The sequence below is a fragment of the Sceloporus occidentalis genome, unplaced genomic scaffold (genome assembly GCF_023333645.1).
Source record: "Sceloporus occidentalis isolate IW3139 unplaced genomic scaffold, rSceOcc1.0.p SCAF_14, whole genome shotgun sequence".
NCBI lineage: Eukaryota > Metazoa > Chordata > Lepidosauria > Squamata > Phrynosomatidae > Sceloporus > Sceloporus occidentalis.
In genome coordinates, this window is record NW_028316994.1 from 10898727 (window position 1) to 10913279 (window position 14553).

At 41.6% G+C, this 14553-nt stretch overlaps 1 protein-coding gene across 1 annotated transcript; it reads left to right on the forward strand.

Moving 5' to 3' along the window:
- Positions 1 to 709: 709 nt before the first annotated feature.
- On the forward strand, positions 710 to 13844 carry LOC149303900 (vomeronasal type-2 receptor 26-like). Its single transcript, XM_089480859.1, has 5 exons — positions 710 to 924; positions 2366 to 2657; positions 7147 to 7374; positions 9796 to 9922; positions 12943 to 13844. Exons 1-5 carry the CDS (start codon positions 710 to 712, stop codon positions 13842 to 13844), a joined length of 1764 nt encoding a protein of 587 aa, XP_089336985.1.
- Positions 13845 to 14553: the final 709 nt, after the last annotated feature.

Below are 14553 nucleotides of genomic sequence, written 5' to 3' on the forward strand. Positions count from 1 at the left end.
AATGGGACCCCAGGGTATTGCCACATAAACTGGTGGGACTGGCTGAGGCTGCAGCCTCTCAGGGCCTGGTGAAGGATATGAATGGAGGCCAGCTGTCTCCCCAACCAGCAGCCCTAGGTGGGCACTTGGATGTCTGGTGCCCACCCAGCTGTCACCAGGCACCTACACTGGTTCATACCAACATTAGGGATTTCCGAGAGTGTGAAGGGTATAGTGGATCCTTTCCCACACATTTTTCCTTCTTTCTACTCAGAATTTCAGACCAACCATCATGTACTAGAATTCCAGAATGTATAGTGTGATCTTTACTACTCCTTCAAGCACAGATGGTATCAAACATGTTTTCTCTGGTGCTGCATGAACTCAAAAGCTTTGAGAATGATGATTATCTAACCTATAATTTCCTAACTTGTGATTCTGGCTGCCTGTGGAATTGCAGCACCAACAAGAGTTTGGAGAATTAAGAGCCAAATAATCTGGATTTATTTAAATTGTCATATATAAAGGATCCTTTCAAGGGAAGATCTGCTTGAGGCTCACAAAGAAGATTGGACAGCTCATCACTTACTGCCAATGCTTAATGTGGAGTCTTTGGATCAGAAAAAGCTGCTGCTTTGGTGGGGTTGGTTGTTTATAGCTGGGTATTGCATGAAATCAGAGCAAGAGATGCACGTATGAATGTTTGTGCATGATTGGGACTGAGCACAAAATGGCTCTGACAGAGGTTTTGTTACTCCTCATCTTTATCCTGTCCGATAGTTTGAACACAAGTTTGGGCTCTATGTGCAACTGGCAACGCCACATTCAACAAAATTCTGTTCGTTCCAAAGGAGATCTTCTCATTGGGGAATTTGTGTCCATTACATTAGCAGAAATGTCATTAAACGACTTTAGGGAAGCACAGGGAAGGCCCTACATAGCTTGGTAAGCAAGAAGAAGAAGTAGAAGTTTGGCATTTTTTTTAATTTTTAAATTTAATATTAAAATAAACCTTTATACATACATAAAAGAAATCAAACAAACTGGTACCATCAAAGGATTTTCCATCATTTACATTGTCAAATGCATAAGACCATGATTTACCATTATCCAGAACCTTTTAACTTTACTACAGGTCCACCAACAATGATAGAATGTTCCTAATTCTTCTTTTCAGTTCCAACAATGGTTGTTGGAATGTTTACATATTTTTGAAATTTTGGCCGGGGTAATATACCAGCAGAAATACATCTTATAGCAATTTTCCCTTAGTGTTTGCAGAGCTGTATACTTAAGTGTTTCCCCCCATACATGCTCCGATTTTTCCAATACCAATGGGTGTCCTATATTTTTTGCCCACTGGATCATTCCCTCTTTAACTACTTATTGTTCCATTTCGATTTTCAAGTGGACATTGTAGAAATTTTTAATTAGTTTTTTTGGAGTCTCTAATTAAAATTTTACTTAGCTCAGATTCCTCAAGTTCAAATCCCAATGTTTTATTATCAATTTTATATCATTCTTTGATTTGTCTATTAAGGAAGCACAGGGAACAACCTACATAGCTTGGTAAGCAAGAAGAAGAGGCTAGAAGTGTGGCTTTGAGTCAGTTTAGTATGATTTAAGCGGGTCTGGTTTAAATTATTTCAGTATTGACACAGATGGGTCAGTGGTGTCACTAGGATTGGTGTCATCCTGTGCAGTTGGTGTCACTCCCCTCCTTTGACCTCCTCCCATTTCACTCTATACAGACTCCTTAGCAAGGCTTGAACAAATGTTACTCATAACTAGCAAAATTAAATTTATAGCTACAAATTACAATATTGTATGCACAACCTAAATGTTTTAATGTAGACATAGTGAAGATTTGGTTAAAATGTGATTTTTAAAAGGAATATTTTAAAAGAATCAAATTTTTCAAATGTTCAGGGGCTGAAGGAAATCAGTGAAAATGCTTCATAATTACAAATTGCATGTTGGAATTGAAAGAATATAGGTTGATTTTTATTGGTATATTTGCAGCAAATTAATTTCTCCCAGGTGCTCAAAAAAGACTAAACAGAAATGATTCCTCCATAGACAATTATATTCTTGAAGGACTGATGTGTCAGAGAGACTAGGAACCATGTTTCTTTTAAAAGAAATAGTAAGAAATATCATGTTGGTACTAAACCACATCTCTGTCTTTAAATTCTTTAATTCTAGTTGTATTCTAAACGTAAAGCTCTGCATCAGGATACAATTGATGGATGAAACCTATGAAAGAGGATATCACAAGTCTACTCTTATATCCTTATTTTAGTCTCAAGGTTTCCCCTGGTATAATAAGTAAATAAAGTGCATTTCTACCTTTGATATAAACTTGTACAATTAATTCTGAATGCAGGATGTTGACTAAGAACTACCAGCTTGTCTTTGCTTTTGTTTTTGCCATTCATGAGATCAACAAGAATGACAAGTTGCTGCCCAACTTCACATTGCAAACAGAAATCTTGGACAATGCATTTAGTTCACTGAAAGCCAGTTTTGCCACATTGGATCTCCTCTCACTGGGACAAAAGAATGTTCCCAATTACAAATGCACCTGGGAAAAGAATCTCATAGCCATCATCGGTGGTCTCTCCTCTCAAACGTCCTTCCAGATTGCCAATATCTTAAATATCTATAAACTTCCACAGGTAAGTATGTTCATACTTCATGCCTTAGTACAGATTTTTTTTCTTCCATTGCCTCTATTGCTATATCCTTCTCCTAATTTGTAAATTTGAAATTGTCTTGTCAGTACTGTGTGTCTACTCAGTTAACAGTTCAGGTGTGACTTTGCCACTGGTGTGAATTTGTTTTAGTAATTTCTCCACACTGGCTTTTCGTTGTCTTGATTTCTGTTTGGGCCTGGCATCTGAGTTCCATGCTCTAGAAGAGTAAATGTAATATATATCGCTACATGCTTTCATAAAAACCTCTCCCTGTGAATCTCAGTGCAACGATTCCATGCTGAAATAGACCTGCACCACTCTGCCCACTTCCCTCCTGATTTTGGAGAAGATTTGGAAAACATTTTTTCTAACTGTAGTAGGATGGATGATGCGGGAGAATGTCTGGGTCAAAGGCGGGATAAAAACCAGGATCTCTTACCTAAGCAAACAGACAGAGAGGCTAAGCCTCATAATTCAGAAGGTAACCCACATATTCATGTGCTGCATGCTTCTGCCACCACAAGGGATGGGAGAAAAGTACATTTCAATTCATTGGGGGGAGGGAGGAATCTTATCCATTTTGTACCTTGCAGAACTCCATACATTCCTGAAAAGAAGCCATATAGAAACATAGAAACATAGAATCGAAGAGTTGGAAGAGACCACAAGGGCCATCCAGTCCAACCCCCTGCCATGCAGGAACTCTCAATCAAAGCATTCCCGACAGATGGCCATCCAGCCTCTGTTTAAAGACCTCTAAGGACGGAGAATCCACTACACTCCGAGGGAGTTTGTTCCACTGTCAAACAGCCCTTACTGTCTGGAAGTTCCTCCTAATGTTGAGGTGGAATCTCTTTTCCTGTAGCTTGTATCCATTGCTCCGAGTCCTAGTCTCTGGAGCAGCAGAAAACAAGACAGCTCCCTCCTCAATATAATATCCCTTTAAGTCTTTAAACAGGGCTATCATTTCACTTCTTAACCTTCTTTCCTCCAGGCTATAAATATCCCCAGCTCCCTATGACGTTCCTCATAAGACATGGTTTTCAGACCCTTCACCATTTTAGTCGCCTTCCTTTTGACATGCTCCAGTTTCTCAGTGTCCTTTTTGAATTATTCCAGGTGGGGCCTGACCAAAGCAGAATACAGTGGCACTATTACTTCTCTTGATATGCAGAATTCTAGATATTTCCAGGTTTGGGAAAGCAAAATAGTGTTCCAAAATTGCATACAGTAGGTGAATGACTATGGAAAAAAATAATGTATTTTTGGAATGTGCAGAGATGTGCTTTAGAGTGTGGTCAAAGTGGCTTAAATATTTGCATTTGGAAAACTATGCAGAGAAATGCAAAAGAAATACTGTGAAGGATCAAAAATTCTTGCAATCTAGTCCAGACCAAAGTAGGGAAAAGCTGGAAAGTAAGGTAGGCTTGTAAACCCTCCTTTCCCCTCTATGTCTGTAAATATTGTCCCGTTCTATCAGAATATGAGGATTTCTGTGCATGTTTCATGTACTATTGAAATTTCACATATTTTACTGTGGGGATGGATTTCAAAATTGCACATGGCTTTCATGCATAGAAAATGTGTTTTGCAGGCAGAAAACATGCTAAAAATTAAAAGGAAAAAATATAGTTAGACAGAATAAATGATATCCTGCCCAAGAACATGGTCTTTGGTGGAATAAAGTTGCTCCTAGGTGCAGGCTTCAGTCTCATTTCAACAGCTTATATTTCTATTCACATTTTTCAGCTTCCGAAAAGAGAGAAACTGTTTGGCTGCCATCATATTAGTTAGTCACCACTAGAGTAGACCCATTCAATCAGTTATTGAAAGTTCAATCGACATGTAGGGAAAACCAAACCTACAACAATGTAGGAATCTCTAGGTCCTCCAGCATGACCTATGGCTGATGTTGACCATAGAGCCTTATTGAAGCAACTAGAGATTCCTAGAGAAAGCACACTAATTAAATCTGGAAAAGTCAGAACGGCAAATGTGGAGGACCGACTGTATTCTGCAAAAGACAAAGAAGATTCATCAAATGTTAAAATGTGTAAAACATATTATTCTGGCACCATGGTCAATGAGCTGAACATTGTGGGCTAAAGGGGAACAATGTGTTTGGAAGGGAAAACTTACTTTTCACATTAACGTTATTTTTCTACCCTGTCAAGTGAGTGAGTCTTTAGTTGCAGGTTGCTCTGCTCAAATTCTGACATCTGGAACAGAGTGCTGTTAAATAACCCTCTCTTCTATTTTTTTTTATTTTTTATTTATATACCGCTATTCCAAAGAGCATAGCGGTGAACAGCAAGTAAGCTAATTAGCAAGTAAGCTAATTTGCCCTCAACAGTCTGGGTACTCATTTTAGCGACCTCGGAAGGATGCAAGCCTGAGTCGAGCTTCGGCCCTTTTGCTGGTCTTGAACTCGCAACCTTGTGGTTTTGAGTGAATGGCTGCAGTACAGGCATTTAACCACTGGTCCTGAAACTAAAAGGGTCATGTTTCCCTAACTAAAGGAAGAATTCCATTTCCTTTTAATTTTTTAAAAATGTGTTTCCTCCCCACTTCTAGCTGAGTTATGGGTCTTTTGACCCCATCTTCAGTGATAAAATTCAGTTTCCCTCTCTTTTCCGGATGGTGCCAGATGAAATCTTTCAGTATTTTGGGATTACTCAGCTGTTTGAGTATTTTGGATGGATTTGGATTGGTCTCTTCATTCCAGAGGATGAAAGTGGAGAGAGATTTCATCGACTCCTCAGTGCAAGTCTTGTCCAGAAGGATATTTGCATTGCTTTGACACAATCCATTCCCACAGTGACAAGTTACTTATCAAATGCATTCCTCCAGAAAAGGCTAAATGCCATTGCCTCTATTCTTCTCTCAAAGAACATTAATGTGATTTTGGTTTATGGGAACGCTCAATCTATGGAGGGTTTACGGATAATTCTTGAAAGCCTTGAGTTTCTTCAGAAGCAACCTATGGAGAGAGTTTGGATCACAACTGCTCAGTGGGATGTCACAACTGTTTTCTCAGGGAGAAAGTTCACAGAAAGATCCTTCAATGGCACCTTGTCCTTTGCCCTCCACACCAATGTGGTGCCAGGATTTCAGGAGTTTCTGCAGAATCTAAATCCAATTCAGTCCAAGATTTATCTCTTAAAGGAGTTTTGGTGCAGTGCCTTTATGTGTTCTCTCCCACTGTATAACCTGAATTACCCAGATGCAAACAATTGCACTGGGAAAGAGAAAGTTGGAAACCTTCCTGAATCTGTGTTTGAAACGAGGATGACTGGTCAGAGCTACAGTGTTTACAATGCTGTCTTTGCTGTAGCCCATGCTCTTCATACTGCCAATTCATTGAGTAGCAAATGGAAAGCAATGGATACTGGGAACAGTTGGAGACTTCTGAATATTCAGCCCTGGCAGGTATGTCCAGGGTAAAATGACTACTTAGATAAATTTCTCATTACTTGTCAGCTAAAGTGAGTCACTTAAGCAGAGAGACAAAAAACATCCCCCACAGAATTTATAATTCTGTCACTTTAATTATTGTTGTTGTGTTTGCATCAGGTCATTTTCAACATATGGAAACTCTAATGCAAATATATCATAGGGTTTTCTTGACATGATTTGTACATGGGATGGGGTTGCCTTTGCTTTGCTATGATGCTGAGAGATTGTGGCTTGCCAAGGTCCCCCATTGGTTTCCATGACTGAACTGGGATTCACAGCCCAGTCTCCGAGAGTCACACTACGCACTGGCTGTCGTTTTCATCATGTGTATACATGCACACCCACCTTCCAACTTTTAAACAGACGTGCCAGACACCATGCTCAGAAATTGTGTATGAAGAGAGGAAGGAAAAGAAGTTGTATAATTTTTCAAATTCTTATAATAAATCTATTCAGGACCTTCTCCTAAATAAATCCCTGCAGCAGAAGAGTCATTTCATGGCAGAAGTTGTTCTTCTTTCCCCCTTTTCATTCTGTTTTTAAATACTTGTTAACTCTCTTAATTTACTTCTCTGTTTTAATAGGAAATTGTATTTAATTAGTTTTAGTTTTACTATACCATTAGAACTAAATGGTTTCAGCTGCATTTCTTTTCATTTGTGTGATAAGAAATGAAGAATCTGGAACTAGAACACAGACAGTATGACAGATAGATAACAGCTACATAGTTAGAAAGCAAATCCCTACTCCCATGAAGGACCCAAACAGACAGGCTAAAATAAAGCTGCTTCTGGTTACTTTGGAGGTATGCTGCTTAAATGACACACGAATCGCAGGAGGACAGAAGATGCACCAAAGCTGTGCTCCAGTCCTTAGGACTGGGGCATGGCTTTGGCATAGCTTTCAGCCTCTTAGGACGCATGCATCATTTAAACAGGATACCTCCAAAGTGACCCAAAGAAGCTTTATTTTGGCTAATCCACATAATCATCTTTTCCCCCCTGCTCCAATTTAGCTACGTTCATTTCTGAGATACATCCGTTTTAACAATAGTGCTGGGGAAGAAGTCTTTTTCGATGAGAATGGGGATCTGACCTCTGGATTTGATGTCATCAACTTGGTCACTTTCTCTAATCAATCTTTCCAAAAAGTCCGAGTTGGAGGAATTGATCCCCAGGCTTCTGCAGGCAAAAGGTTCACCATGAACGGCAGTGCTGTTGTCTGGAATCACAAGTTTGAGAAGGTAGATTTTCCTTTATATTTCTGAAAGTGAGATTCTTTGCAAACCAAAACTAGAGAAAAAAGAGGTCAATTTTGACACTCAGATATTACCTTTGGCGCATAGAGAGCTCATTCCCACTTAAAATCTGAGTCCCAATCTGGCTCTGCTCCGCTGTGGTAATCAATTCCAAAAGGTTCCTCACCCACACTATAAATTAGGATCTTTTGGAATCTCTGGTTTTTGGCATGATTCTTGTCCCCATGTGTTGGCACCAATTTGTTGGCTGTTCCCCTGGTCTCCATGCTCCCTTCCCACTGGCCTGTCATCCAGCAGGAATCTGCTGCTTGAGCTGGGGAAGGGAGGCTGGCAGTGGCCCTGGCAGGCAGCCCTGAAGGCACCGTCTTTCGGGGAGGCGGAGGGGGACCAAGTCGGGGCTTGGGGCACGGGCGGGCAGCACTTCCTCCACCGCTGGAGGGCCAGGCCCCTCTCACTGCTCCTGAATCCATGTGGTTCCAGCTCTGTCAGAAGGATGTCTCAGCCCTGATCCTGCTCCAGCAGCAGTGGCATGTCAAAGGATGCATTGCTCTGCGGCTGTAGGGCTGTAGGACGGTAGTGCAGTGTGTTGGAGAGCGGAGGCTGGGGGAAAGAGCCAGGAGGAGTAGGAGAAGGAGGAGGAGGACTGGTGAGACTTTTTTAAAAAATCAAAATTAATTGCAAAATTGGTAGAATGGCTTAGCAGCTACTTGCTTTGCCAATCTATCTGTAGTGTGATTAAATTTTTTTAAAAAGACCCCAAAAGGTGGCACTGTGTGTGTGTGTGACTTCTCTTTTGGGATGGAAGACACACACCCCTCTGCCATTTGTCCCTCCCCTCTGAAAGAATTGATTCTGATCTGGCATTCCAACTTATTGGCCATGTGTTGAAATCAATTCCTCACAAAAGAAGCTCAAAATAACTGCTACCAAAAAAGCCCAAGCTTTTTGCATCTGTTCTGCTTTCTTCCCACTGGAATTGATCAAATGAGGATCAGAATCTATTTCCAGTGGGAACTAAGAGCATAGACATTGAATCAGGATTCGGAGCTTATTGTAATGGGAACAACCCCTGAGATTAACAGGCACTAAGAATACATTGGATCTTAAAATCAAAGACTCTTTGAGTTGGAAGGTATTTTTGTAAGTGATGACTCTGAAATATGGGGAAAGTATACACTTGTCTGGCTGTTCAGCTCCAAAGTGCAATGGGGCAACTTTAATCCATGCCTTTCTGTGAAAAAGCAATAAAGTAGAATCTCTCCATGGCATTTTATCCTGATTCTATTTTATTGCTTTTTCACTTTGGAAAAGGATAAAATGCCACAGAGAGGTTCAGTCCTGGCAAGTGTAAGGGGGGGGGGGGGGAGAGGAAGAGGTGGGAGGAAGAGGAGGAAGAGGAGAAAAGGGATGACAGACCCATTGCAGGTGTGTGGGGGGAGAGAGAGGATGGAGGAAGAGGTGGAGAAAGAGAGGAGGAATGACAGACCAACGACAGGCGTGGGGAGGGGGGAGAGGAAGAGGAGGAAATCAGATGCAGCAGCGGAGGTAGAGGAAGAGAGGAAGGTGGGAAGTATGAAGAGGAGGAAGGAAGATGCAGTCGTGGGGGAGAGGAAGAGAGGAAATGGAAGAAGAGAGGAAGAGAAGGAAGGTAGATGCAGTAGCAGGGGCAAGATGAAGAGGAGATAGGAGAAAGAGAAAGAGCAACAGCGGTGGGGCGGCGGAGGAGGATGAAGATGAGGAAGAGTGGAGGTGGGAGGATGCTCGAAATGGGATTAATTTTTAGTTCTAATTGGCGGCTCCTGCAAAACAACGGTTCTTTTGAAAATCCCCATTTCCAAAAAACCCGGGTTAAGGGGGATTTGCAGTGGGCCCCACAAATTTGCATCGGGAAAACCCAGCACAAGAGTGAACGTCCTCAATTTAAACTAGTTTGCAAACCAATCTAAAATGTAGTGTGAACAGGCCCTTAGAGAACAAAACTCATGAATGTTAATTTGGACATGGTGGCAGAGAATTTTTCATTTTAAGTCATGGAGTTTTCTCTCATCTATGGAATTTTGCATTACAGAATCTTATTTCTCCACCATTGTTGTTGTGTGCCTTCTATTGGTTTCTGACTTAAGGCAAACCTATCATAGGGTTTTCTAGGCAAATTTCTTCGGGGGGGGGGGGTACCATTGCCATCCTCTGAGGCTGAGAGAGTGTGACTTGCCCAATGTCACTACTATTGACTATCTACTTTTCTCCACTATCCAATGTAAACCCAATCACTATCCAATCTAGTTACATAAGAAATCTAAAGATTCTTCTCCAACTTTAATGAAATGAAGAGATGGTGAACCACATTTCAGTTAAAAGAGTAAATTTATTCCCACCATGAATACATAACCTTATTCTTCCTATTAGATGCCACCCCGTTCCAGATGTGTTGAGAACTGCCAGCCAGGATACAGCAAAATTGTTCAGCAGGGGAAGTATGTCTGTTGCTATGACTGTGTTCAGTGTTCTGATGGGAGGATTTCTGTCCACATTGGTAAGAAAAAGGATATTGTGTCATATGGGGACTATTTACACAGAGGACTATTCTAAATCCCAACCAGCATCTCTCCTCTAAATGCCTGTCTGGAGTCGGTAATGGGCTGGATGAGGGAAAACAGACTCAGCTTGAATCCAGAGAAAATGGAAGTACTCGTGATAGGTTCCCCGGGCCCGGGGATGGATATTTGTCCACCTGTCCTGAACGGGGTCATGCTCCCCTTGAAGGACTCAGTCTGGGGGTGCTTCTGGACTCGTTGCTCCACCTTACATCTCAGGTGGATGCGACAGTCAGGAGCACCTGTTATCAGCTTCGGTTGATACGCCAGCTGCGACCCTACCTGGGCCGGGGGGACCTTGAAAGGGTGGTACATGCTCTGGTAACCTCTAGGTTGGATTTCTGCAATGAGTTCTACATGGGGCAACCCTTGTACCAAACCCGGAAGCTACAATTGATTCAGAATATGGCAACAAGGCTGGTCACTGGATGTTCCAGGACTCGCCATATAACACCTATACTGCAAGATCTACATTGGCTGCCCATTCGCTTCCGGGCGCAATACAAGGTGTTGGTAATTACCTATAAAGCCCTAAATAGCTTGTGCCCAGGGTACTTGGAGGACCGCCTCTCCCCATACAGTCCGCCCTGCACTCTCAGATCGGGTGGGAAACATCTGTTAAGAGTTCCAAAATCAAGATATATTTCTTCTTCACAAAGGGCATTCTCCATCTCGGCCCCTCAGACTTGGAACTCCTTGCCCGACGAGCTCCGCTCAGCCACCTCTCTAGATCTATTTAGGAAAAATCTGAAGACCTTTCTTTTCCGTCAAGCTTTCCCCCATGTGCCTTAATACTATCTTTTTCTCCCTTGTTGCATATTGTTCGATCCAGCTATTTTGTTGTATGGTTTTAATTGGTTTTAAATTGTTTAATAGTTGTAATGGAATGGTTTTAGAGTATTATGTACAGCTTTTAATTGGTACGGGTGGTTTTGTTTGCACTGTTGGGATATGTGTTGTCATATTGTATTATCCTTTGCTGTAAACCACTGTGATCTGTATAGGAATAGCGGTATAGAAATAAAATTTCATTCATTCATTCATTCACTTAATTCCTGACAATTCAGAGAAATAAACAGATTCTAGAAAATACTGGTTCATGGGCTAGAGGTATAAGGGGAGAAAATCAAATAGTTACATAATGTTTTTTAGCTCAGGAGTTTGCAACGTGTCTCCCTTAGGTTACTTAAACAAAAATTGAGGGTTTTTTTTTATACTGGAGGATGGAAAATAGGTGTTCAGTTTTTATTTAAGAAACCTGACTCTACAAATGCACCATCACTTAAAGAGCCTGTGCAGATTTAAGAGAAACACAAAGTCTGTGGCGGGTTACAGACCACCGAAAAGTGGCAGCCTGCACCCGCCCCTTTCCCAGCTGATCGGGGCTTCAGCGGCCAGAATGGCAGCTGCTGAGGCACCGATCCACTGCTTTCCAGGTTGCATGGAAGCGGCAAAAGGCCCCTTCCTTGCAGCCTGGAAAGGGGTGTCCTTGGGGCTTCAAGCCCCAAGGACACCCCGCGGCAGCGAGGAGGAGGAGACAGGGGCTGCTTGGCCCCTTTCTCAACTGTGTCGCTGGGCGCAGCCGTCTGAAGGCTGCACCCAGCGACACAAATGGCAAAAGGAGCTCTGTTTCGGAGCTCCTTTTTTGGCCGGGGAAGGGGCGCACTATGCACCCTGGCGTGGCGTGACAATGTCACGTCCGTGCCGCCCCGTATAGAGGCGGCGCAGTCATCACGTCGTAATGGCGGCGGCCGTGTGGAATGGCCGCCGCCATTTTGTGTGCGCTCCACGTGTGCTAGGGTTGGGGACGTCCGGAAAGGACGCCCCTTTCTAACCTTAGCATGTGTGGAGCACACACTTTTAGGCCTGTTTGTAACGGGCCTGTGTCTTCAAACAGGAAAGGGCTTCAACATTTTTGTGTCCAAATTAACATCTTCTAAAAATGCTTGGTCTGAAAGACATTCCTCCTCCACAAGAAAGCTCTCAAATTATTCAGGGCATGAGGAAGTTGTTTCAGCTTTTTGGCTGGATCTCTTGGGTGCTTTATCTAAGCTGAAAGGCATGTCAAAATATTAAGGATGTAAGGAAGGCAAAGCCAAATCCTGTCTGAATAATTCTTGCCAAGAAAACACTAGGACAGATTCGTATTAGGGTCACCAGAAGGCAGAACTAACTTGAAGACAGAAAGCATGACAATGAAAATGTTTTTATACATTCAGGGATATTCTGTTGTGACTTTTTCTGACCCTTCTCATGTGCCACAGAATAAGGAGAGAAAGGAAAACTCTAGTTATGATTAAGGGAATCTCCAGAAAAGAAAAGAAAAATAACTGAAGGTCTCATGTTTTCTTCCTGTATAGACAGACTTTGTTTTGGGGAGCTATATATACCATCAGACTGCTAAAAACATACATTTGGAGTATTGCCATTTCAGTCCCACCAAAACTCCCAAAGCTTAAGCAGATTCTCAAATGTGAAATGCTTTTTACCATTTAGTTTCACCTCTGGTGCCATGTGCTCTAACCCATCATATCCACAATGGTCCTAATGTCCCTGGTTCCCCTTGTCTTTCATGCATGGTAATATTTGATTGAAAGCCCCCCTGCCACCCCCTTTTTCTTCACTGCGCCCTAGATCTTTCCAACACCCCAAGGTCCATCTGTCCCTTTTGGGAATCACTGGTATAGAGCATGAGGAAGTAGCCAAGTCTAGTGCCAGTACCTTTCTGTGCTCAAAGATGTAAATAAAAGATGTATGCTAGGAAAATATTTTTTGAAATACACATGCAAATGAAATGTCGACATGTTTATAAACAAAAGAGAATGTTTTATTGCAAATACATTCAACATTCTCATGGAAGAAAGAACAAAAATAAGAACAAAATTAACAATCTGTTCAGAAATCCGAAGAATATTTGCAGTGGTTTGGGAAACACTGAGAGCTTTTTGATGTGTTTCAGATGCAAGCGAATGTGCAAAGTGCCCAGGCGATCACTATCCAAATGAGAAGCAAGACCAATGCCTTCCTAAAAGAGACATTTATCTATCCTACACAGAACCCCTAGGAGCAGTTTTGGCTTCCACTGCAGTCTTCTTTTCACTAATCACGATTATGGTAATGGGGACTTTCATCCATTACCAAGAAACTCCCATTGTCAAAGCCAACAACTGGACCATTACCTGTATTCTGCTTGTCTCTCTGTTGCTCTGCTTTCTTTGCTCCTTTCTTTTCCTTGGCACTCCAGGGAAGGTTTCTTGCCTTCTCCGGCAAACAGTCTTTGGGGTTGTCTTTTCTATAGCTATTTCCTGCATGTTGGCCAAAACTATCACTGTGGTGCTGGCCTTCATTGCCACAAAGCCAGGGAACAAGATGAGGAAATGGATTGGGAAGAAGCTGGCAACATCAGTGATCTTCGTCTGTTCTGCTATTCAAACTCTGATCTGTGCTGTTTGGTTAATAACCGCACCACCATTTCCAGAGGCTGACATGCACTCCCAGCTGGCTGAGACCATCTTGCAGTGCAATGAAGGCTCTGAGACTATGTTCTACCTTGTCCTGAGTTACATGTGGCTCTTGGCTTTCATCAGCTTCACAGTTGCTTTCTTCGCCAGGAAGCTGCCTGACAGTTTCAATGAAGCCAAGCTGATCACCTTCAGCATGTTGGTCTTTTGCAGTGTTTGGGTTTCCTTTGTCCCAAGTTACCTGAGTACCAAAGGGACAGATATGGTGACCGTGGAAGTTTTCTCCATCTTGGTCTCTAGTTTTGCTTTACTGGCTTGCATCTTCTTCCCCAAATGCTATATCATTCTGTTGAGACCTGAGCTCAATATAAAAGAAAAGATAGTAAAGAAAAAGCATTGATATTCATGCAAAACTGCATCTTATTCATCATGTATGATCTCCTTTAATATATATGCTTGTAAAATAAAATTACTGTGTTGAGGAATGCTAATGGGTTAGGACTATGGTCCTTTTGCATGTGGATGTATTTTTCCTCTTTTTTCCACCTTCACATTAATGTTGAAGAAAATAGTGTATAGACTCTACTTATTATAACCACATATAATTAAAATACATTAACTATAGGAAGAGACATGGAAACAAGGAAGTGCTGTTGGATATTTTCTTCATAGATCAGGTTCTTTAGTTTATTTCACTGTAGAAGCTGTTTGATGATATTCTTAGTATTTGAATGTGTTTACTATGATAAGTTTGATTATATCATTACATGAAAAATGAAAACAGGACAGTTGGGGGAAAATTTTGTATCCTGCCTGTCTTCCTTTCTTCCCTGTTTTCTCTCTCCTTTGTCACCTCATTCTGGAGATAATAAGACACGAAGCTTGAATTTGATACCTATGAAAATTGGAGCATACGTATGAAAATGGAAACAGAATCAGATCAGGAGTCAGAAACAAAAAAAAAAGTAACTAAACAAAAGAAAAAAAAGACATTCCCCAAAACAGTGAAAACTCAGAACCAAAAGAAATAAAAGAATAAAAAAGGAAAACAAGGAGGAATAGAAGAAATCGATATTAAACAACAAAAAAGGAAAATAAAGAATAAATAA

Bases quoted from the DNA above. Each gene is read 5' to 3' on its own strand.
- LOC149303900 (XM_089480859.1), top strand. From the start codon at position 710: ATGGCTCTGACAGAGGTTTTGTTACTCCTCATCTTTATCCTGTCCGAT. The intron at 2,658-7,146 runs GTAAGTATGTTC...GCTCCAATTTAG, and splicing joins ATATCTATAAACTTCCACAG to CTACGTTCATTTCTGAGATA. The intron at 7,375-9,795 runs GTAGATTTTCCT...TCTTCCTATTAG, and splicing joins GGAATCACAAGTTTGAGAAG to ATGCCACCCCGTTCCAGATG.